This window comes from Acomys minous (assembly GCF_964271855.1).
Source record: "Acomys minous genome assembly, chromosome: 9".
In the NCBI taxonomy this organism is placed as follows: Eukaryota; Metazoa; Chordata; class Mammalia; order Rodentia; family Muridae; genus Acomys; species Acomys minous.
The window spans coordinates 3,357,422-3,382,421 of NC_140490.1; the positions used below are offsets into that span (position 1 = coordinate 3,357,422).

At 53.1% G+C, this 25,000-nt stretch overlaps 1 protein-coding gene across 7 annotated transcripts in view; it reads left to right on the forward strand.

The window, feature by feature from the left end:
* LOC311605376 (disks large homolog 5) overlaps positions 1–25,000 on the forward strand; it is a 120,050-nt gene that overhangs the window by 32,962 nt on the left and 62,088 nt on the right. For 3 of the 7 annotated variants that reach the window (XM_084795864.1, XM_084795867.1, XM_084795863.1), the window contains exons 2-5: positions 12,405–12,473; positions 21,605–21,767; positions 23,283–23,426; positions 24,058–24,241. In XM_084795864.1, coding sequence (XP_084651990.1) covers positions 12,405–12,473; positions 21,605–21,767; positions 23,283–23,426; positions 24,058–24,241 — 560 coding nt within the window. Of the gene's footprint in view, positions 1–12,404; positions 12,474–14,686; positions 14,828–21,604; positions 21,768–23,282; positions 23,427–24,057; positions 24,242–25,000 lie in introns of those variants that run through there. The other 4 variants (XM_084795866.1, XM_084795865.1, XM_084795869.1 and 1 more) reach the window with 3 other exon arrangements.

The following is a 25,000-nucleotide window of genomic DNA, read 5'->3' on the forward strand; positions in this document are numbered from 1 at the left end:
CCACTATGTACAAAACGCTGTCAGAAAATGAAAGAACAAGTTCTATTCTCAGTGTTCCCCCCCCCACCTCCCCCAGGAAACTGCATGTTTGCACAAAATCCTATCTGACAGTTTCCATTTAAGCCAAGAAGCCTGGAGCCCCGCAGGCCCTAGGGAATATGAAAATTGGCACTTTGTGGGGCCGCTGCTGACGGTGACTCGCTATTGGAGCCCCATCTGCCATTAGAAATCAGAATTTTTCAGATGAAGATCGCTGGCGGGCTCTGGGTGGCTGCTGTTGCCGCAAGCACACCCGCCGCTTGTCATTGTGGGACCTGTTTGTCTGCCCCCTCAAGGTCTCCTCTTTGTTTTTCTGAAATGTGATGAAATGGGAGGCACTTTTAAAAATAGATACTTTCTGGTGAGGCCTGTGCAAGCTTACTGGCCTCTGCCGCCGTCCTTCTCCTCCTCTATCTCATTGGCTGACGTGACGTTGGCAACAGCGGCTTGGATTTCCCCCCTTTTCTTAGTTGTCTGTCCAGCGACCCTCCTTTTAGTTACCTGATTTCTTTGCACAGAAACTGAAGATTCAAAAGCATGTTTTAACTATGTTGGCTTACCATTTCCTAAATGGTGACTCTCTCCCCTTGTGATCACCAAAGCAATATAGTGCTAGTTAAAAGAGAGAAGAGAGAGTATAGAATTGTATACAGTAAAGAACTTGTCACTCTATGCATATGTGCTGGGACTACACTGGGGACGGGGCCCTATGGCTTCAGCTTGTGAACACCAGCAGGAACAGTCTGGCAGCCTCAGGGTGAGGGACGAGCGAGGCTGGTGTGGGCCTTATTGGAACAGAGGCAGCTTGGCGGTTCCTTCAGGCTTAGGGGTCAGAGGACCCGAGTGGCTCTTGGCTTGTAGAACCTGGGTTATTTGTTAACCTCTGAGGGCTTCAGGCTTCTCAGCCCCACAGAATGGAGCTGGGGCAAGACATCTCTCCCCAGCATGATGCAAGCTTGGGGGCAATATTTCTATTTGACTTGTGTTTCATGGTGAGCATTTATACTGTTAGGATATATAAATTACGCGCCGCACAACAGGTGTGGTACAAGGAAGTTAATTATTGTGAGAAGGGCAAGGGGGAGAGGGAGAGAGATGAATGTATAAAGTGGGAGGGAGACAGACAGAGACTCAGAGGGACAGGCAGGGAGAGTACAAGGGAGAAGGGGAGGGAGAGGGAGGGGGAGGGGGAGGGGAGGGGGAATGGGAGGCAGAGGGAGAGGGAGGGGGAGAGGGAGGGGGAGGAAGAGGGGGAGGAGGAGGGAGAGAGAGGGAGAGGGAGGGGGAGGAAGAGGGGGAAGGAGAGGGAGGGGGAGGGAGAGAGAGGGAGAGGGAAGGGAGAGGGAGAGGGAGAGGGAGAGGGAAACAGATGAGGTAGTGGGTTGGTGATTTCATAGTCTGGCACACACCTGGCAGCTGCAAGTGATGACATCAGAGGTTGCTAGGCAACCTAGAGGCATGCTAGTGTATTGCTTGTGAACTAACATATACTAGGGTAGGATGAACATAGCCTGGCATGCCTAGGCACCGGGGTTGGTGGTGACCCCAGACCCTGTGAGAAAAGAAAGAGACTGGGCGTGCCCTCACAGGGCCACCAGGCTCAAGCTGTAGGACTGCTTCGTATCTTTGAGGACTGGCATCCTGTGGTTTCATTTGTTGTCTTTTATGGTTACAGATGTGGGTTTTGGGGTTTACCCCCAACCCCCCACAAAATAGGGAAATATTTTCTCATTTTCTCTTATTGCACAAGATCAACTCTCTCTGTCTGTGCAAAAGACAACCCACATCCTCTTAGGCATTTGAAGGACTTCTGTTCCCCTTCCTCATTTCCTGTGGTCGTATCTGGGCAGAAGAGCTCTTTCTTCTGTGCTGAGGACGAGCAGTGGACCTGCCAGCTGGCCACTGGGGGATGAGACTGGCCATGCCCTTGGGCTAAAGTCCACATCAGCACTGGGTCACTGAGATCACTGAGGTGAAGCTGGCGCAGGTGGAGGCTTTGCTTCGGGTTTTAAGGAGGTGGTTGCTCATGTTTTGTCGCCCTTCTTTGGTGAGGCTGGAGGATGACGGCACAGCTATTGTCCCTGCCTGAGTGTGTGGGTGTGGCAGCTCATTGCTCGCCTGGGAACTCCTTGCTCCTGCTGTGAGTGTGGCAGAGAGTAAGAACCAAGTAGATTTCTGTAGGGCTGGACGTGCCATTGTTCTGCGGTTTGGGGACTGGCCTCTTTTCCCTGAAGGCTGCTGTTTGAGCATTCACACCAGGTACTAGATGATCAGGAGCAGCGGTTTCACACGTCACCTTACCTGAGTGGACGGCTGGGAGCAGAAGACTGTGTGCTTTGGGCAGGGCTTTACAAAAAGAATCAATGTAAAGAGACTGGTATCATTTTATTTTCCCTGGAAGATTCTTTTGAGTCCAGTCATTTAAGAGGTGCGGAGAGGGCTGTAGAGGTGGCCCAGAGGTTAAGATCAGTGCCACTCACCCATGAGGATCAGAGTTGGGCTCTGGTGGCTCGCAAGTGCCTCTGACTCCAGTTTTACAGAGATCTAATGCCCCCTTCCATCCCTTGTGGGCACCCGCACACACATGTGTGCACACACACAGACCCAGACATGCTCACAGCCATAAATAAAATATAGGACTTAAAAAAAGAGATTTGAAGACCAGATTGGATTTTGGCGTTTTATTCCAATTAGTGGTTAATTATAGCAAGCCTGCTGAGCACTATATACAGTACAATAGCTTCCGGAGATGGTCCAGCCGGTAGGAACCCAGGGGCGACACTCAGTTTTCCATCTTGCCCGTGGCAGGGATCACTAATGGCCCCGGGCTCCCTTCCAGATGCAGGCTCAGGCTTTTTGAGCAGAGTGCTTCAGATGAGGGTGTGGTGGTTCTTTCTAGATGCCCCTTTTGGTTTCTAGTTTTTGATATAAGCCCTTCCTTTCTCTGCTGGGGAAGTCAAGCAGCTACTTAACTCTCTTACTAACTCACAGTGCCTTTTGCATATGTGCATGTGTGTGGGGCCAGAGGACAGCCTCCTGTGAGAGAGGGTCTCTCAGTGGCCTGGGCCTGGCTGAGGAAGGTAGACTGGTTGAGCAGTGAGGCCCAGGCATCCACCTGCCTCTGCCTCTCCAGCAATAGGAGATAATCATGTAACACTGTACTTGACTTTTGTTTTGTTTTTTTAAATCATAGATTCTGGGGTGGATTCTGGGGATTACCCTTGGATCTTCATGCAAGCATGGAAGCATTTCACTGACTGAGCCATCTCCCTAGGCCCCTGTCCCCCCACTATTGAGCCGTCTCCCTAGCCCCCTGTCCCCCCAGCCCCCTGTCCCCCCACTATTGAGCCATCTCCCCAGCCCCCTGTCCCCCCACTAATTTTTTCTTTCTGACCCTCTCTACTCTGTGCTAGTGTGTGTATATATCAGCCCTCCCAAGCTCTCTCCTGGTGCCTTCTAGAATACTCCTTCTCTTATTCTTTCTGTGCCTCCTCCAGAAAGCCTTCCCTCTCATGCCTGCATAGGTACATTTGCCCAGAATTCTGTCCTGTGGCCTACAGCCCTGTCACCACCCATCCTTGTCAGGAAGTCCTGGATCGGGCCTCCCCCTGCTGTATCTGCTTGTGTTTGCTAAGGATGTCAGTCAGCTCACAAGCCCGAGGTCCTGGACTAGACCTGCACGTGCTCCTAAAAGGGGTTGCCTCAGGCTGGCACGGTCTCCCTAAGCTCGGGACTGCAGTGTGAGTTTCAAGAGGCTGTCTTCACAGGGTTCCTGGTCTGGGTTTTTTGCAGGGCTGAGAGTAGAAAGCAGGACCTCAGAGCATAGGAGGCAAGTGCCTCAGCGCCGCACCACCAACCCAGCATGGAGGTTTTCTCTTCAGTGCGCTCAGGCTGCTTAATTCTGATGAATGTCTTTCATGGAGCCCACCCCTTTTCAGTTCTCTGCCCCTGTGAACAGTGCCCCCTTCTTGGACACCCCACCGAACACACCAGCACCGAGCTTCACATCTCCTTCCTGTTCTTCCTCTCATCCTTCCTACCGTTGGGTCCCCCTCTAATGGCCCCCTGTATATCAGTTAGGGGGACATGCTAAGTGACCTCCTTATGCCCCAGCTCCATCTTCCTGCCTAGCCAGGCTCCATGCCTTCTCCTCTCGCCTTCGCCGCTCGCTCACGTGCTGGGACTGTAGGAGTGAGTGCACTGTCTGGCCCAGCTTTAGCTCTTGGTGCGGCTACTTCTCCTGCTCTTCCTCTTCTTCCTCCTTTTCCTCCTCCTCCTTCATCCTTCTTCTCCCCCTCTTTTTTTTTTTTTTTTTTTTTGTCATCACTGTCTCATGGAGCTTGGGTTGGCTACAAACCTCAAATCTCCTGAGTACCAGGGTTACAGACACGTGCCACCTACCCGGCATATGCGGGCTGGAGATTGGCCCCAGGGCCTGTGCATACCAGACGGGCACTGCGCTGGGTCCCTTACACCCTCAGCTGTTTTTAATTTCCCTTATGTGTACATTTATGGAGGAGGGGCTTGGCTTCGTAGTTTGAGTAAGTATAGAAAGGAAAAGGGGTTACTAGAAGGGAAGAAAAGAAGTACACACACACTTTCTGGAGGTTTCTTCTCTTACTCAGAGGAAAGCTCCACATCCTCCTGTGGCCTGTAAGGCCACCTGAATCAACTCTCCTGTGACGTCACTTGCACCTGCAGCTTACCCCATCCAGACCGCACAGGCCTTCCTACACGCTGGCCCAGCGCCTCTGCTCTCCCCCTCCTGGCCGCGTGGAACAGCCCTCTTCAGCACTCCTACCCTGGCCTCAGTTCTTTGCTCAGGTATGAGTTCCTCAGAGAGCCCTCCTGTTTTTCTGTATTTCACGCCCTCCATTGCTCACATGAGCTCTAGGGGCACAGAGGTTTATCTGTCTTGTTCTCTGTTGTGTCCTCATGACCTCCCTGCATTATCTGGATATTAGCACGCTAGTGTGTGTGGGTGCCAGCACAGGTGTGGAGGCCAGAGGGCAAATCGAGGGAGTTGGTTCTCTCCACGGTGTGTGTCAGGCTTGATGGCAGATGTCTTTGCCTTCTGAGCCATCTTGATAGTCTTCCCCTGAGCACTAGAGTGGGTACTATTTCCCGGTGTAGACGTGCTGTCAAGGGAGGCACCTTGTACAGTACACCACGCCCTCCCTCTGGCTTGGGTTGGCTGATACCCACATACAGGTGACAGTGAGGACTGAGGGAGAAGGCAGATCTGTAAGGGAAGGCAGAGCAGGCCTGAGGCCGGCCAGGCTGGCAGAATGCTGGGAAGGGAGAAAGGCCTCCTGTCTTAGGTACTCTTCCGGTTGCTGTGGTAAAATACTGCTGGCAAAAGTAACATGGGGAGAAAGGGTTTATTTTGGTTTATAGTGTAAGGTTGGTTATATTCTATCATGATGGAGTCACAGCAGCAGGACCTCGCTGTGGCTGGTCACGTGACCTCCATAGTAAAGGAACAGTATCAGATGCTTGTGCTTAACTCTGTCATCCTCTCCCTCGGCCTCTTCTCCTCATTGTTAAATATGTATCTTGATCATTTCTATCCCCAACCTCCTCCTTTTTATGTGGTCCATGATCCCAGCATAGGGTGTGGTGCTACCCACAGTAGGAAGATGGTCTCACCTGAGTTAATGCTATCTGCAGGTCTGCCCAGAGTGGTAACAGAGTGGCCATCACGCCTTCCTAGCCTGCAAGAGCAGCCTTTCGTTTAGATATAACTGTGGTCCAGCCTCCTTTTTGCACCTCTGGTACCTTTTGGGTACAAATATGCCACCCATCCCAGTCAAGAGTGACAGCAGGAAGTCAGACTTGTTTGCAGGATGGAAGACAGTATTAAAGGTTGTCCCTACTTGGTGATGCTGACAGTGCGAGGCCCCTTGCACTCTTTCCTCACCTTCCCCATAGAGCTCAGCCTCTCTGAAGGGAGCTAATGTTCCCAGGCACTTGCTTGCAGTGTCCCCAAAGCCTTCTGCTGGGGGGTGGGGGTGGGGAAGGCAGCTATCTGACCTGACCTTTCATCCTGACAGAACAAACACCAAGCACACCACCTCTACCAGGCCAGCAAGTAGTGAGCAAGAAGGTTGTATATGTTCATTAACTCCGCCTTTGTACACTTTGTTTTCTCTCCTGTTTCGTGTTACGGGTTCCAGATCGGAGAGGACTTACAGAGGCAAAACTGACCTCTGGGCTTCCTGAGGTCCTGCCTCCCAGCTTCAACATCTGCAGCACAAAGCCTCCAGCACTGTGCTCCTGTCGCTCCCCCAGGGCTGCTGTCCACCCTGCAGGTGCGTGGTCCCATTGCCTAGGCAGTACCACCTCTGCAAGTTAGATTAGTGCGTGGTGACCCCCAAAGGGGAGAGACAAGCACCCTGACTATGCTGTTTTACCAAGTGAAAGTGAGTGTCCTCAAACTTTGCAAAGAACACTGTAATGTCACCTCTAGGGGTTAGGGAACTGACATCAAATCCTAGTGTGCATACTGAGGACAAACCAGGCATGGTCTGAATCACCAGCTCGCTGTGCACAGAGATGGTCAGCATCTTTTCACCTGCAGATGGACCCCCAAGGTACATGGGGTAGGGAGGACTTCCCTAACTGACATGCTGTCTGTGTGTGCCACATCCCAGGGCCATGCACACACCCTGGGATGCTCCCTGAAATGCCTGAGCTTGTGGGTGCTGGGTCTCAAGTGTGTGCAGCCTGGAGCAGGGGCTCCAGTTCTTCAGGAGGCTTCCCTAATCCAGTAGGACAGGAGGTGAGCAGCAAACAGTGGCTCTCACCACCCGCCTCTTCCTCATCTCCACGGTCGGGGGGAGAGAGCGGCTTACCAGTGAGGGCTAGGCCGTGCTCTGCGTTCTCCTCTGGATGTCCTGCCACCTCAGAGCCCCAAGAGTCCAGACTCGAAGGGTGGTGTGTACGGATTGTGTCCTGTTTGCCATTAGCAGCTCCACCTTAAACAAGTCAAGTAATTGAGAGCCTTGGCTCCTCCTCTGTAAAACGAACTTAATGAGGACCTCGGGTCATTGTGGGTGTTAACTGAAGCAATGTCTGCAGTGTGAGCCAAAGCACGTACAGTCCGAGCACTTATGAGGCTGAGAACCCATTAGCTGCTATCCTGAACTGTTACTGAGTGGCAGGCAGTCTGCAGTCTCCTATGGACTGACTTCACTGCTGCAGCCTTCCTTCTTGAGGTAACGCAGGAGTGGAGAAGGGCAGGCTGGGAAGGACCTGCTGCCGCAGGCTAGCTCACCAGAACCTAAGCTCAGCAGCTTGTGCTTGGGGCTGGCTGTGTTGGGGGTTGTTTCAGCTGCTGTGGAGCCTTTCAGTTAGTCTTCACAGGAACGTCACAAGAACATTTCTACCATCCCCTTGTCACAGTAAGCATATGGCCACACAGAGAGCCCGAGGGGGGAGGGTTAAGGGCGGATTTGGGAGATAAGCCCAGGGAAGCTGGTCCCGGCCTTTGAGCTCTGGTCACTACATCTCCTTTGGCCTAGGGGCTCAGATGAGACGGATTCTCTCTTGACTCTCCTAGCAGGTGTGCAGCCTCTGGAGCTTCTGAGCCTGGTTCCTCTCAGCTGACCCAGTGCCCTGCAGAGACATGTGTGAGTCTGGGAGTGACTGGACTTGTGGGCTGTAGTTCTTCAGGTGTGAGGAGGAGGAGGATGGCAGGGTGGGCCACCTGCTGCTGCTTCCTGCCTGCCTGCCTGCCGTGCTGGGGCCCCAGAGAGGCCTGGGGAATGGCAACCCAGTGGTTGAGTGGCAGGGGCTAGGCTGTCGTGGCCAGCGTCTCAGGGTGCCTGGTGGCCAGGGACCTCTGCATGCTAGTCCAGCTGTTTTGAGTTTCCACAGTGGAAGCTTGAGTCACCCAGCCCTCTACAATTCCAGGTGGATGGAGGGGGTGGGTGAAGGGACGCACTCCCTGGCCCCTGCAGCCTGCAGAAACAGACCTGGGAGTCTGGGGCGTTGTTCCCTTATCACCACAGTTCTGGAAGTATCCTTGGTGACCCATTAGGTCTGAGTCACACTGTAAACAGAGTCAGCAGGCCTGAGCTCTTCTGAAGGACAGAGATAATGCTTGTGAAGGGGCAGTCCCAGAGTGTCACTAGGCCAGCTGCTTCCCGGGTACCTGCTTCCCCCAGGGCTTGTGTGGCCACACCCCCACCTCTCTTGCCCTTGGTCCCTGCACTGCTGATCTGTGTGGTCCACATGTCCCAGGGTTTCTTAGCAGTGCGGTCTCAGATCCTGCCTTCATCTACCACTTAACCAGGTCCCTCAGCAATTCCTTAGATGGCAGGGAACCCGCGTAGGTGACCCTCAAGCCCACACATCCGTCCAAGCCGGCCTCAAGCTTGTCTTCTGTGGCAGTGTTTCCACATATGTCACTTGGGCTACTCTAGTCTGTTTAGGGTCACACAGCCTGGCCCTCAGGTATCACATGTAAGGGAAGCTGGACTGTTTTACAGTGTTCAGTGGCCTGGGCTTCCGGGTAGGGCAGGCTTCTCCTCCACAGACACTTCCTAGGATGCCTTAGGGTTCAGTTAGCTGCATCAGAAGTTCCTTCGGGAATCCGGGAAACTGCCACATTCTTACGTCTAAGTATGCTGGGCTGAGGTGGGACTCCTGCTGGCCTTCAGGGTTGATTTCGAAACCCCAGAAGGAGGTGACGCCTGCTAATTGCCTCTCAGGAAGTTATCAGCTTTGAAAGGACACTGTGTAGCTTGTGTGTGGTGGTGGTGGTGCTGGTGATGGGGCAGGAAGGAAGCTAAATCCGCTGCCTCCTGCTAACAGTCCTGACCACAGAGGGGCCTTAAAGACAATAGTTATGAAGACAAAACACTGCTCAGACAGTGCCATCTTTGGGCCCTTTGCCCCTAATGACGTCCAAGGCTCTGAGAACATTGTGAAAAGTGGGCCCTAGTCAGTCTTAATCAGTTACTACCCCCGCCCCCCCATCAGCCTTGCCAGGGCAGGGAGCCCGGGCAGCTGCCTGTGATGAGGGGCCAAGATGATGCACAGAGATGCAGATAAAGATGTCACTCTGCCCCTGGGCAGGCCTCATACATAGCCCAGTCAGGACTGGGACCATGGAAGAGGAACAAAATGTATTGGTTGCAGAGATGTGAAAGGCACTCCCCCAGCTAGGGAGGACGCGAGGCAGGGAGGAAAAGGGGCATCTGCCAAGCTTAATTAACAGTGGAAATGTGCCGTGGGGAGGAGGAGGCGATGTGTGTGGGGCAGACGGCTTTACTGGAAGATGGGACACTGCGGATGCCAGTAAGAGAAAGAAGCGAGCGTTCCGTCCTGGTGTTTACAGAGTGCAGGCTCAAGTGCCAGGCTGGACCGAGTTGAGCACAGACTTGTGGGGGTGTGACTGGGAACAATTATTTGTGCCTGCTTTCCCAAGCAGATTTTTTTTTGTTTTGTTTTGTTTTGTTTTTCAAAACAAGCCACCGTATAGCAGCTTCCTGGTACCATAGAGAAAACAGATACAATCTAAAAGATGGCCCCTTGAGTTTAGAACTGAAATATGGTTGTTAGAGTCTTGTTTGTTGTTTATGAAAGGCCTGGTTGTGCCTGACTTTAAGGGCACCATGTGATAAAAAAGAGGAATTAAGATTTCCATATGTTACGTTATACAAACTGAACAGCATAGTGTATACACACCACACCACACGCATACGCGTGCGTGTACACACACACACACACACACACACACACACACACACACACACACACACACACGCAACAACAGTTAAAGAAAAAGAAGTCTTGAGTTGAAAGAGAGCAAGGTGTAGGAGTGCATGGGAGGAAAGGGAAAGGGATGATATGATTCTAGTATAATTTCTAAATAAGAAATATTGAAAAAATAGAAATGAGAATTGTGAGAGAAGATGGGCATCACCTGCAGTTGATCTGTTACATATCTATACGTGAGAATTGAAGTATTACATTGTATATTATACATTTGTGTAATTGATATTCTACCTACAAATAAAAATTTAAGAAACTAAAAAAAAAAAGAGAGAGAGAGAGAAAGAAACCACAGTGTTCCCTTTTCTGATACAAAAGTGCACAGGTGTGAAAGGCACAGTAAAAACCCATTGTAGAGCTGGCAAGCTGCTCATCCTCCCAGCACTCACAAAGTCTGGGTACCATCCCCAGCACAAGGCATGGCGGTGCCCTTGGGAGACAGGCAGGAGGATCAGGAGTTCAAGGTCAGCTTCAGGCCTAAGCCAGGGACTAGGTAGGTAGGTAGGACCTGAAATATGGGAACGTGAACAAAGCAACGTGAACATAGCTTCTTCCTTTTTTTAAGTGTAGGATCATGAAATTTCAGAGATGGAGGGAATATTTTTGGTTTTAGTGCCCTGGAAATGATGTACAAATGGCCCTGTGACAGTCATGCCAGGAGAGTGCTGAGTGCCCCTGCTGCCTCTGCAGACAGCATAGTCACCTGCTGAGGAAGTAACTGGACGTCCACTCACCCCCTCCCTCGTCCCCTCACTTCCTGCTGAACACCCAGTCTGCTCAGATCATTAGAGATTTCAGGGATGAGGCCCCGGGTCCTTGCTGGTCACTGGCCTGTTCTTGCTACCCCCAGTGTATTTGGTTCTGTTTTTTCTCGCTCTTCTTCTCCTTGTCTGACAGGCAGGCCAGCTGTCTCCCCACCAGCGCTTATATTCAACCCCTCTGGTCCTCACAGGCGGACACCATCCCCTGCTCAGTCTCCCCTGTCCCGTGAAGTGCCCATTGCTCCCCTGCACTAGTGAGGTTTCCTCACTATGAAGCTAAGGGCTGCCCTACGTCTCCCTCCCCATATCCCTTCCCTGTTCTCCCCACCCGCACCCCTCACCCCCCTGCCCTCACCCCCACCCCCACTGCAGCTCTCTTCTCTTGGGACCTAGAGAAGAGTTGAGGTGGAAGAAGATAAGAGAACCCTTTGAGTCCGGCCCCTTCTGCCTCTGGTAATTCTTAGCACTTGCTAATGTCAGAGCCCCAGGGCTTGCTCATAGCTTTTACAGCAAAACCTGTGCTCACCCACCTGGTTCTAGGAACAGAACATTCCTCTTCATACTGTTGAGGTGACCTGCTTGGCATGTCTCCGTGTGCTCTCCCAGCGTCGTTGCTTTGCCTGGTTCTTTAATTTTGCATCGGCTGTGGCCTTAGAGAGCAATGTACACACTTGGTTCTCACTCCTTAGTGTGAAATGCCACTGATGCAAGGGGACAGGGCCAGGGACAGGGCCTTATGTGAGGCTAAACCTTTTCCTCACACAGGCTGGACCGGGGTCTAGCAGGCCAGGTGCTTTGTTCAATATGCTGCCACCGGCATCTCAATCCATAGGGTATTCCAGAGGCTGGCAAGCTGCACCTGGTATTGGAAATATTTGAAACCAAACCCGATGGTGAGGTATACACAGCAAGTTAACGACATTAGGTACCTACTCACCCCCAGTGCTGTTGTCTTCCCTGACCAATTGGGGTGCGGTGGAGGTGGGGTGGGGGGTGGGGGAAGCACCAAACAAAACGGGTTACTTTCTGATTTGGTGACATTGTAATTGTTATACGTTTTGGAGTAACTTGATTTTCTTATTGCATTTCTTTAGTGTGTGGGGAGGGCTTATAAGTACAGTAGTGTGTGTGGGGCCAGAGGACAACTTGCGAAGAACAGTTTTTTCCTTTCACCGTGTGGGATTTAGGGATTGAACTCAGGTCATGAGGTTTGGTGGCAAGCATCCTCGCCTTTTGAGCCAACTTTATGGTCATGCTCTTACTAACTTTATTTATTTATTTATTTATTTATTTATTTATTTTGTTTTATTTTATTTTCAAAACAGAGTTTCTCTGTATACGCCTGGCTGTTCCGAAACTCACTCTGCAGATCAGGCTGGCCTCGAACTCAAATATCTGCCTACCCCTGCATCCCCAGTGCTGGGATGTGTGTGCCACCACCACCCAGCTTACTAATTTATTTATTTTTATTATTGTGGTATGTGCATGTGTTTGTGTGTACATATGAATGCAGGAGTGCATGTGTATGTGCAAGTCAGAGGACAACTTTGGGGAGTCAGTTCTCCCCTCCCCCCACAGCCATGTGGGACAGAAGGCAGCCTGGACTTCCCTCTGCCACTGCTCAGACTCCTGAGCAGCAGGGTGCGAGTGTGAGAATGAAGGTGCACTGAATGCGCCCAGTCCAGATACTGGCTGTCACAGCTCCCCTTCGGCCTTGACTGCAGGTTCCCAGCCCTGTGCAGCGGGCTGACATGGCAGAGCTTGGGCTGGTGTTGAGAGGCCCTCCTGGGTTAGTAACATATTGGTCTCCCTTTCTGTCCCCAGGCTCCACCTACAGTGTCCTGTCCATCATGCCCTCAGACTCGGAGAGCAGCAGCTCCCTCAGCAGTGTGGGTGAGTTCTCCCTTCCTGGGACAGTGGGTCTCTAACACGGGTGGCCTGGGAGGGGTCCCCACGGCAAGGGACGTCAGTTCTTCATCTGATTATATGTGAGATCCTCCTCTGTTGATGCCAGTCTTCATTTTCTCTTGTCAACAAAAGCCTGGCTTTGTGTTAGAGAGGCAGGTGTGGGAAGCACGTTTGCCTACTTTATTGCTTCTTTAGGGTGTAGACTTACTTAGTGAGTCTGGCCATCCCCCTGCCCCAAAGCTCCTTGTCAGGATTGACCCCTGATGCTTGTCCTCTGCAACAAGGGAAGTGTGGTAGCCAGTCTCAGGTTTCTGGACACGTGCTAGCAGGAAGGCCGTATGCCGTTCCACCCTTCCCAAGCTTCCATGTGTGACCTCTGCCCTGTGTCGCACCCCTCTACTGCAAGTCCCAGTGTCCTGTGTGACAGTGATGCATGGGTAATACCTTTAGAGTAGGGACCTGGAGTCTGGGGAGTTGAAAGCTCATAGAGATCTTGTTCCAGTCACTGAGCTTTCCTGCTGCAGAGAGACGGGAAAGCTGACACCCACAGAGGGGAGGTAGCAAGCCTTGTTTTCCCACCCCAGCTAGGGCTGCCGCCCGCCTCTCAGGCCCTTTCTGAACTCTTCATGCCAGGTGTGAAGTGGTGTGCAGCGCAGGTGGTGCTCCCCTGGCTGCCGCATCTCAAGGTAAAGACTACAACAGCCTCTTAGAGGTGGGAGGGCTGTGTGATCAGAGGCAAGCAGGGGCTGGGAAGGCGCTCTGAGTGTGTCTTCCCGGGCTGGCTTAGAGAAGTCGCCCAGATTGGGGCTTCAGCCATGGACACGCGTCTCAGCGTTCTGGGGTCAGAGTCCAGGATTAGAGAGTTGGTAAGGTCCTGTGCTCTCGAGGGTTTGGGACAGAGTTTGCCAGCTGGTCTCATACTAGACTTCTTTATGAATTGCCTGGTCAGCCTCCACCCCTCCTCTCTCTGTCTCTCTCTCTCTCTGTGTGTGTGTGTGTGTGTGTGTGTGTGTGTGTGTGTGTGTACATGTGCTAAGGACACTGATCACACCAGGCTCAAGGCCTGTCTTGTCCATTGTGGCCTCTGGTTGCTCATCTGTAATACACATTTCTAAGCTTCTAAAGAAGGTTCACATTCTCCTCCTGAACTGGGACTTCAACATCCAAAAAGAGCACATTTACCTCATAGCTCTCAGGGCGCCTAGAGTTCAGGAAGAGCGTCCCAGAGAGTCTCGCATTGTACTCTGACTGTGGGTCTGGCTCTCTGGGACCGTGCCTGTCAGGACGCACAGGAAAGGGAAGTGCGGCTTCTCTTTCCTGTGTCTTGCTTTCCTTCTCCCCTTTAGTGCGTACTGCAGACACATTCACGTTGTCGCTCTGAGCTGGCGATGTCACCTTCCAGGGAGCATGTATGATCTCACGGGAGCTCCAGAGAGAGGCTCTGCTTCTTAAAGCATTTAGCGTAGCAGGAGCAGGAAGAGAGGGTTTGTATTTTCCTCCGAGGGCCTCTGTGTAGCACAAACTACACACTCTTGGTCTTCTTCCTGCTTCTGCTCCCATCATGCCTAGCTCCATGGGCTGAACTTGAAGTTAGCCCATGGACTGAGGGTCAGTAATGTCCCCAGCTGCTTCTCGACACTCTGAGAACAAATCTTTGATGTGTGTCCCATCTTGAGCTCTGCCTGCACTAGCTGTGCCCAGTTCTTCACGCAAGAGCTGGTTGTGTTCCCGTGGCCAGTCCTCTCAGGCTCACAGGGATCAAGATTTGCTTTTCTCTCTCTTCTCTTCACAGCTGAACACCCACGCCCGCCCCCTTAACCAGTAAGGAAATGTGTGACCTCATAGAGCGGGCATGGCTGTGATCAGGCTGGGTACAGCAGGATGGGGTCTGCCCCCTCAGGCAGGTGGCGAGCTGCCTGCAACAGCAATTTAGCTGGCATGGCCTGACCTGAAAGCACCAGGACTGTGCGGTCCAATGTGGAGCTACTACCAAGTGGCTTTTTACACTTAGATGACTTAAAATGTAGTGAAACGTCTAGTTTCTCGATTACATGAGTCACATGAAGTAAATTCTACAGCCACCTGTGGCCAAGGGTTTCCATCTTGTATGGCACAGATTACAACCCAGGTGAAGAAGACAACCAGCTCCTGTAATGTCTCCACACCTTCCCTGGAGGCCCTGGGAAGGACCTCCTCCCACAGAGGGCAACAGTCCACCATGCTTGCCTGGGGAGTGCATTGTCTGTGGTGGGCTACATATCCTCCGCTGAGGAGAACAGACTGACTAGACAGTTGCTGCTGGGCCAGTGTGGTCCAGTGAGAGGCAGAGCCCGTCACAGGTACACTGGGGGTTGGGGTGGAGCCTGCAAGGTCAGATGGCTGCTCACTCTTGTTTGATGTTTCTGTGAGGTCAGATGGCTATTCACTCTTGTTGGAGGTTTCTGTGTGGCCCTTAGGACAGGTAAGAACAGGGCCTGAAGACTAGAGAGAGAGGCCATGTCCACTTTCCTGCTTCATGTCAAGGGGAGACAGTGGAGGACGGCAAGTCGTCTTCGCCAGAGGAGCCTTGGTGGTTAAGCTGGGGAGACAGATAGTTCCTGGGTGCTTTGTGCCATTGTAATAATCACTGTGACCAATGGCAACCTGAGAGGAAAAGTTGCTTTGGTTTACATGGCTGGGTAGCTGGACGCCCGTCACAGGGAAGTCGGGTCAGGAGCTCTGCAGCAGCAGAGGAGCGGCCGTGGGGACGGCTGCTTAGTGGCTCCCCTGTGCTCCTAGCGTCTTCATACAGACCAGGACCACTTGCCTGAGGAGTGATTCTGTGGACAGTAGCCGAGGCTAGCCTGACCAAGGACCACCTGCCTGAGGAGTGATTCTGTGGACAGTAGCCGAGGCTAGCCTGACCAAGGACCACCTGCCTGAGGAGTGATTCTGTGGACAGTAGCCGAGGCTAGCCTGACCAAGGCAGTTCTTCAGTTGGGGGCCTCTCTTCCCAGGTAACTCTAGTTTGTGTCAAGTTGAAGAAGAAAGTTACTCGTACAATGGTCTCCTGTATTCTGGGCTTTGTGAACTTGCTGTGTAAAACAAAAGCAGCCCTGAACTTCTTATCCGCCCCCCCCCCCCAGCCTCTGTTTCCTTTGTGCTGGGCTTACAGTTCATGCTGGTGGTGGGGGCCAAATGCAGGCCTCCACACAAGCTAGGAAGTACTCTCCCACCTGAGCTACAGCCTAGGCCTATGTTTTGTCTTTTTTGTTTGTTTGTTTGTTTTGACAGAACCTCACAGTGAAATCCAGGCTGGTCTCTCACTTGCCAATCATCCTGCCTCAACTTCCTAAATCCACGATGGGCTGCACACTCTGCCTAGGGGCGTTGTTGTATTTTTTTCCTAGTTACCCATGGGCTTACTCACTATTTCAGCTTCCTTTGTCATCACCATGGCAGCTATAATGTCCTTCTGCGGCGGCCTCTTGGGGGCGGTTGTCATCGGCTGGGCACGTGGCTTCTCTGAGCACCTCCACCCTCACTGGAAGCCGCACCGAGGAGCTTCCCGGTGCACTTGTGGGCCTCTGTTTCTCCTCCTGTCAGTCCTGACCCAATTCTGCAATAGGCTTTTGTATCTTGAGTAAGTAGGGAGGCTTTCAGGAGGGGAGGAGGCACTCTTAGTCAGAGTTTGGGAAGCCTTCTGTTCACTGCAGATGGAAGTAGTGGGAGGTTTCTCATGTACCAGAGAGACAGGTCCCTGGCTTGTGGGAAGCAGGGTGCTGAGGGGTTTCCTTGTGTTCCAGGGAAGGTTCCTGGAAAGGGTAAAGTGACTTCTGTTGGGGGAGGAACCAAGGCAGCAGGAAGGTAAGGAATGTACCAGTGATGTCAGCGGCCCTTCCCTGAACAGTCTGCCTGCCTGCCTGCCTGCCTTCCTTCCTTCCTTCCTTTTTTTCTTCCTTTCTTCCTCCCTTCCCATCTTTTATAATGTTTTTTTCTTTTGAGACAGGGCCTCATACAGCTCAGGCTGGCCTTGAACTCATGATAAGATGACCTAGAAATTGTGATCCTTCTTTCTGACTCCTGCCATGTGCTGGGATCACAGGTGTGCCGTGTGACACTGGCCTCTGCCGTGTGCTAGGATCACAGGTGTGCCGTGTGACACTGGCCTCTGCCGTGTGCTAGGATCACAGGTGTGCCGTGTGACACTGGCCTCTGCCGTGTGCTAGGATCACAGGTGTGCCGTGTGACACTGGCCTCTGCTGTGTGCTAGGATCACAGGTGTGCCGTGTGACACTGGCCTCCGCCGTGTGCTAGGATCACAGGTGTGCCGTATGACACTGGCCTCTGCAGGTTGAACCCAGGGCCATGTGCATGCTGGGCAGGTTCCCCACCAGCCCGGCTAGATCCGAAGCTCCTGGACAGTCTTTTGCACCCTGGAGAAGTCCTTAACATTCTTGCATTTATGATGTTATCTAGTTTCCTGGGGGCACCTTCTCCTCTCTCAGCATGTTCCTCTAGGGATCGCCTGAGAGCATGTTCGCAAGGCCATGCGTGCTGCTACACAGAGAGACTCCTTGTGGAATACAGCAAGAAAGGCATGGTTGCGGGGAAGCTGCAGTGAGGCCTGAAAAGCAGAGCCTTAGTGGAGGGTTCCAGAGCATTAGTTTGTCTGGCCAGAGAGGTGGGAAGGCTGCAGCTGCTGTGCTGGGGTCCCTGCTTTCCTTTCTTCAGGAAAGAGGCTAGCAGGAGACACCTGCATTTCACCCAGAGTGGGGTCTTCAGGTATAAGTGTCTGATGTACAAACTTTACAGCGGAACCGTGTGGGAAGTGCGCGCGTGCCCGTGTGAGTTTACAGTGGAACCACTGGGAGGCGCGCGTGCCCATGTGAGTTTACAGCGGAACCACTGGGAGGCGCGCGCGCGTGCCTGTGTGAGTGTACAGCGGAACCGTGTGGGAGGCGCGCGCGTACCTGCCTGTGTGAATTTACAGTGGAACCGTGTGGGAGGCGCGTGTGTGCCCGTGTGAGTGTACAGCGGAACCACTGGGCGGCGCGCACGTGCCCGTGTGAGTGTACAGCGGAACCACTGGGAGGCGCGCACGTGCCCGTGTGAGTGTACAGCGGAACCACTGGGAGGCGCGCACGTGCCCGTGTGAGTGTACAGCGGAACCACTGGGAGGCGCGCGCGCGTGCCCGTGTGAGTGTACAGCGGAACCACTAGGAGGCGCGCGCGCGCCTGTGTGAGTTTAGAGCAGAACTGTTGGGAGGCGCTTGCGTGCCTGTGTGAGTTTGCTAGTTGTGTTCCTTTAGGTTTCTCTGTCAGCAGCTGTGGGCGGTATGCATTCTCCAGTGGAGCTCAGGAGCTGCAAGAAGCAGTCGCCTAGGTCCTTCCTGTCAGCTCTGGGTGGTCCTGGGCTCTCTGTAAGGCTGCTTTGGCAAGCCTGGTGACTATGCTATGCCCCTGCATAGTATCGCTTCAGCAGCCAGGGCCTGGAACCATCAGGAAGTTCACCTGGGCATCTCCCCAACTGACTACTTTTACCTAGTGCTAGTTTTCTACTTGGCTTCTGACACCACTGGCCCAAGGAATCTGACAACCAACATGCAGCCTGCACTGAATGAGGAAGCCTCAGGCTCACCTGGAACGTGGAATGAGGCTTATAAAGAGCTGGTAGCCAGTCATCTACCCCACTGCCCCACTGTGCACTGATCCTCACCGGTGCACGGTGGCAGAGGGTGGGTTGTGGTTTATCCCTTGCTCACTGCCACTGCACTGCTCACACTCACAGCATGCGACTACCGTGTCCATAGTCCTGGGCCGGGTCTGGTGCTCCTCTTGCTAATGGAGCATATGTATTCTTGTTGGAAAATAATCTAGTCACTTAGGTTTCGGGGAATCTGGGTGACCACTGAGCCTTAGGGCTGCACCATCCTCAGTACGTTATCCAATGCTAGAAAGGACAAGGAAAAATATATTAAAAAATTAAAAATTTGTATGCTTATGCATGAATGCCTGTGCATGTGTATGGGCGTGTGTGTAGAAGCCAGAGGGTAACCTTTGGTGTGATTTCATCTACCTCATTTGAGGAAGGGTCTTACAGGCCTGGAGCTTGCCAGTTACTCTAGACCATCTGGCCGGCCAGCCCTAGGGCTCCTCCTGTCTCCGCCTCCCTGGCGCTGGTATTACCGGCAGATTCTACTGTGCTTGGCAGCTTTACATGGCTTGTGGAGATCCAACCTCCTCTTGCTTGTTAAGAAAGAACTGACTGAGTTACCTTCCCAGGCCCCGAAACCGTTTCACTTGAATGGTGATGGGGAGGGATTTTCCAAACCGCTTGGTTCCCATTAGAACTCCCTGGCTTAGCCCATCCTCGGCTTCATCCTGAGGTCTCTGTTAGGAATTGCTGCAGCCATCAGAGCTGAGTCGGAGAGGCTGCTGTTTTCTGCGGTCTCAGATCCGACTGACCTTGCCTCGTCACGTGCCCTGTGTGTCACTGTGTGTGGCATTGGTGATGGGGAAGATGGTACGATGAGAGCGGAGAGTAGAGATGCGAGGAGACCAGCCCCATCAGGAAGCCATATAGTGTAGTGGTTGAGGCCTGGGTCTCAGGTCAGAGCTGAGTCTGGGGCTATGGCTAGAGGCTTATGTGTTGCCGACTGGTTTTGTGGGTGTCAGCTGCTTAGGAGAAATGCTACTCAGTTGGAGGATGAGGATGGGAGCATGGTCCAGAATTGAGCACCTTGACTTCTCCAGAAGTCTGCACCCACTGTTGTGTCTGGGTGGCCAGCTGGCTCAGGTCCTCCCACCGAGTGAGTCCCAGAGGCCGATGCTGTGCTGTCCACACAGATGGATGTCTCAGTAGCCCTGGACTGGAGCTGAAGGCCACTGTGTCAGTCCATGTTGGAAGGCCAAAGAAACTGGCTTCTGATGTCAGCTAAGGATGGTAGTGCCAGCAAAAAGCAAAGGCAGGCTGGCCACAGCAGCCTCTTTTATCTGAACTGCTCAGCTCATTCTCTCCTCAGCTAATTCTTCCTGGAAATGCTCTTTCACAACTGCCTAGAGACATGTCTCTTAGTTTGTTTCAGATGCAGACAATCAATCAGAGTGAATATATTTTAGGAGTATTAGATTCAGGGGGCTGAGGTACCTCTACCTGGGATGCTGACAGATGCTGGGGTAAGAGCTTGAGGCTCCCACCTCATCCCATGACATACTCAGTTCCCTCCAACAACATGGAGTTCTTTGTCACCCCTGGGGCCCCTGGAAGGTACAAAGCTCACTTTTCATTTAATTGACATTTGGTTTGTATGAGCCGTCAGACAAGGCTCAGAAGGGGGTCTGGTCAGGTCCCCACAGATAGAAGCCAACTACCATTATCTTTGCACGTCTGGATCCACTGGGGAGACAAGTGCCTCATGCGTGAGTCAGCCTCCCTGAAGCCAGCCACAAAATGGGACGGATGCTGTGTCCTCCTGACCCCACCCCAGATCGCCAGGAGTTAGGTGAGGTGTCAGGCAGATGTACTGATGTGTTAACTATAAAAGGGCCATGGTTTCCCAGGCTCTGTCCAGATCCCCCGCTGGGTGGAGTCTCTCAGAGGACATCTATGTTTGGCTAATATCCACTTATAAGTGAGTATGTACCATGCGTGTCTTTTTGGGTCTGGGTGGAGCACTGAGAATGGTGGGATGGAAGGACCCGGAGGGCTCAGGAGCCCCACAAGCAGACCATCAAGGCTGGCAGAACTGGACTCAGGGTGGCCTGCAGAAACTGTTGCACCAACCAAGGGCAATGCATGCAGCAAACCTAGACCCCTGTTCAGATCTAGCCAATGGACAGCTCATTCTCCGTGGTTGTGGGGAGAGCGGGGACTTCCTCCGACATGAACTCTGGTGCCTCCATTTGATCACTTCTTCCCTTTGGTGGGGAGGGCTGGTGGCACACAGAGGAAGGGGAAGCAGGCTATCCTATCCAGATGAGAGCTGTTAGGCTGCAGTCATATGGTGGGGGAGGAGGTCCCCTTCTGTTAGAGAGCTGGGGGGGGGGTGGAATAGGGAGGAAGAGGGAGGGAGGGTGGAGCACAAAGATACAAGTGAGGGGATAACATTTAGGATGTAATCTGAATAAATTATAACCAATTAAAATTGTTTTTAAAAAGGGCTGTGGTTTAATTCTTATGGGGACAGTTGGATGAAGTGTTTTGCCTTTGGATTCTTAGAGATCTATTTGGATCTTGTCAGAAGCAGCAGTGACTTTTGTCATTCATAAAAATGTAGGGCATTTGTGTGCTTTTGGTCCTGGGCACAGGTGAGGAAGTCATGGCCTGGGTTAAACATGGATGCCTCAGGATTTACCTGTATCACATAAGCTGTGAACTGTGAGCACCCTGCAGGCTAGTTTACCTGGGCGGGCTTGGGCAGATCCAGAGGCAGTGAATCTGCAGGAGGGACTGAGCGGCGTGTGTAGCCATCATCAGAGAGGATGGGGACATGGTTCAGGGTCCCAGGCTTGGGGCATCTGCTCTGCTCCTCAAAGTATTCAGGTTGTTTCAAACGCGCCCTCTTCCTCAGGCCTCTGCTTGGGGCCCAGGGTAGTCTGTCCTGCCTCTGTCATGTGGGTGATAGTGGTCCTGTCCAGGCGTCCAGGGCAGGCAAGAATTAGTGTCCCAAACAACTCCATTCTAGAGATCTGAAATCCGGCCTGGGCAGAGAGTGGGTATGCTCAGAGTCCTTGGCCAGGACCAGATGGTCTAGACCAGCGGTTCTCATCCTGTGGATTGCAGCCATCAGAAAACACATATTCCTGATGGTCTTAGGATCTGAGACACTGCTGAGTACCAAATTTCAGTTATGAAGTAGCAACAAAATCAATTTATGGTTGGGGGTTCCTAAGACCATTAGAAATACGTGTTTCTTCGATGGCCTAGACCCTGATGTCAACTTCATCTGTGAAGAGAGATTGAGGTGGCCCCACTGTGTAGGAGTGGGTGTTCTGGCAGCAGCTGGTGGGGTGACGTGATGACCTGGGGCTCATCACTGCTTCCTGAGGAGCTGAGCAAGCCACGGTGTCAGAACAGTGCTGGCATCTTGAAAACGTGCCTTCGCGCATAATCACTTGTGCTTACCTACCCGCAGGGACCACTGGGAAGGCGCCGTCCCCACCGCCCCTCCTCACCGAGCAGCAGGCCAGTGACAAGGTGGAGAACCTCTCCATTCAGCTGCGGCTGATGACCCGCGAGAGAAACGAGCTCCGCAAGCGCCTGGCCTTCGCCACCCATGGAGCCACCTTTGACAAAAGGTAGTCATTGTCCCAACTCCTCAGTGACCGTCCTGACATCACTGTGTCACTTGGAGACACTTCCCCTTAGCTCCATGGTTTCTGGAGGTTTCTTCTCCAAGGTGTCCCCTTAGCCAAACCTTTGGATACTGCCCAGGTGTGGAACCTTAAGCCTGGGTGGGGGTGGTTCTCTCTCTCTCTCTCTCTCTCTCTCTCTCTCTCTCTCTCTCTCTCTCTCTCTCTCCCCCCCCCCCTTTCTCTTTCTCTGTGTTTGTCTTATGCCTTCTCCAAGTGAAATTAGTAGCCTGACCCAAATCACACAAATTAGGGGTTAAGGTGGGCGTATGTAGGTCCCATCCTATGTTTGAGGAAACCCTGCAGAGCTGTAGCTTCTGTGATAGACCCGCTGTGGTGTGAGTGTGTGGTAGAGCAGCCAGCGCAGCCCCCTGGCTGTTGGTGCTTGCCTCACAGGTGATTGTGCGGGTAGGTGCTTCTGGAGGGGCCTGGTCTCTTGGTGCTTGCTGGTGGGTTATAGGGAACCTGGGACTCTTAACTGCTGTTCCCTGGTCCTGTGCCTTCAGTGCCGAGGGGGTAAGCTGTCCCCTTTCCTTTGCTCTGCTGCATCCCACTGCTGGACCCACGTTTGCATGTGTGTGTGCTCATGGGCATGTGCACACATACACTGTCTCCCTGAAGCCCCGGCTGCTTAAATCTCTGAAGACCACAGCCTGCTGCATTGCTGGCTGGACTGCTCTGTGGTTTGTAAACCCATACGTTGTTCTTGGCATATAGGCATCTTATAAAGGTCCATTTTTACCTGGCATCTTTTTGTTTTGAAGAACATATTTTTGGGAGTTTCCGTATCTGTTCCCTTTGAGGACGTGTTTGCCCAGCCTGCTGTAGGGAACCCTGCCTCAGCTTCCCTAGAGAGCCTATTGAAGTGCAGCATGCAGGGCCCTCTTACTTCCCTCCAGATCCGGGCAGTCGGGTTTCTGAGGCAGGGCCTGAGGATTTGTCTGTCTCTCAGTTTTCATGTAACACCAGTGCTGAAGCCTTGCAGCCCACTTTAAGCAAAACAGCTCTTGTCCCATGTGCTCACCTTGGCACCGCATTGGACTCCCCTGGGAAGTTTATAAAGCCATCCTGATGTTAGGTCTCCTCCCTGGAAATACTGATTACGTGCTCTGGGCATCCACATCCTAATAGGCATCTGGGATGAACAACCCCTGAGCTGAAGACAGGAGAAACATTATCACAGTTTCTGGTGAGCCCAGAGCTGTGGCACAGCCTCCTGGGAGCATAGAGAGCTCGTTTGTCCCTCCAGGTTCCTGAGAGGCTCCTGAAGCCTGGCTACCTCCTTGGCACCCCTGCCTCTGCTGCCTGAAGCCAGGACGACACAATTCATAAGCACCAGGAGGTCCCAGTACCTAGGGGTCAGGAGGTGGCATCCCCTGGGCTGGGGTAGTCCAGGGCACAGCCTGAGCTCACGTGATCCCTGAGGCCTGTGTTCATGGGGTTCTTTGCTCCTGGGGCCAGGCCCTACCACAGGCTGAATCCTGATTACGAGAGGTTAAAGATCCAGTGTGTGCGGGCCATGTCGGACCTGCAGAGCTTACAGAACCAGCACACCAACGCCTTGAAGAGGTGCGAGGAGGTGGCCAAGGAGACAGACTTCTACCAGTGAGTGCTGTGCTGGGAGAGGCCTCAGCACTTGTGTAGCAGTCACCTTCCACACAGGAGTGTCTGGGCTCTGGTTCTAGTCCCGTGTCTGCTGCCACTTAGCAAGCATCCTTCCTTTAGTGAGAGGACTGTGCCTTTTAGACTCATTTTTGCTACCTATGAAAGAGACTGCTAGCCCCTCCCACCATTGTCTTGTCAGCCTTGGAAGCTGGTAGATTAAAGGGGTCAGGCAGCCCCACGACCTCTGCATCTCTGGCTTGGGGCTTAACTACAGCCTGTTCTTACGGGGCAGGTAGATTGGGCGTTCTCTCTTTGGGGCTCCTGACCTTCCTCAGAGGGTATTTGTCCTCTGCCGGCCATGTTGCCCTGGGCAGAATATAGGCACAGGTTGGGGGGCTGCCTCCTTTCCTTGGAGATATTTGTGTCCCTTTTGGAGTTGGGGATTTTCAGAGTTGGGGTTCTCTCTTTTCGGAGTTTACTTGTTCTCTGGGCTTGGCCTCTCCCTGAGTGTTGCTAGCCTGGCTCCTGTGGCCGCTGTCTGGATCTCTTTGGGGACTTAGGGCTAGTGGTACCTGGGGTTGGGGTGTAGGGGAGAAACTGGCCAGGGCTAAATGTTCCTGTGGGGTTTCAGCACCCTCCACAGCCGGCTCCTGAGTGACCAGACTCAGCTGAGGGATGACGTGGACATGCTGAGACGGGAGAACGGGAAACTGCTGCGGGAGCGGAACCTGCTGCAGCAGTCCTGGGAGGACATGAAGCGGCTCCGCGAGGAGGACCAGAAGGAGATCGGTGACCTCCGGGCCCAGCAGCAGCAGGTAGGACCACAAGCCAGGGCGGCCGAGGCCTGCCACCTCCGCGCCCGCCTGTCTGCGCCCGCCCGTCGCGCCCATCCATCCGCACCCACTCGTCCGCGCCCATCCGTCGCGCCCATCCATCCGTGCTCACCCATCCGAGCTCGTCCGTCCACGCCCGTCGCACCCATCCATCCGCACCCACCCATCTGAGCCCGTCCGTCCACGCCCATCCGAGCCCATCTGTCCACGCCCACCCGTCCGCGCCCATCCCTGTCTGCGCCCATCCGTCGCGCCCATGCGTCTGCCTACTTGCTCCCTCCATCCTTTCACTCATTCACCCCCCACCCAGCCTTCCAAATGCTTCCCACCCAATTATTCATTTGTGTGACCATTCCCCGGCATTTCTGGCAAGTCTGCTCACGTTGAGGCAGCTGAATATAGGCAAACACACGTCCTCGCTCTGGGAGAAGCTGTGGTCCTGTGAGGAAGGCAGACTCTGCTCACGGGGTCACTCAGCTGCCTCTCATTATGAGTATTTCAGGTGCTACCGGGTAGGGTGTGCAACTTGAGATACAGCAGGGCATGGGGGCCTGCGGCTCATTTGGTTTGCAGGGGTCATGTGACATCCCAGGTGGGGTGGCCTGTGGCCTTTCTTCCTCCTCTTCTCTGCATCCCAGGGTGGTCTCTTCACCCTGACCACCTCTTGGTTCACACTGACGGAAGCCGGAGTACCAGTTTGCCAGTCGTGTTTCCTGTATGTTTTGTTGGCAGGTTCTCCCC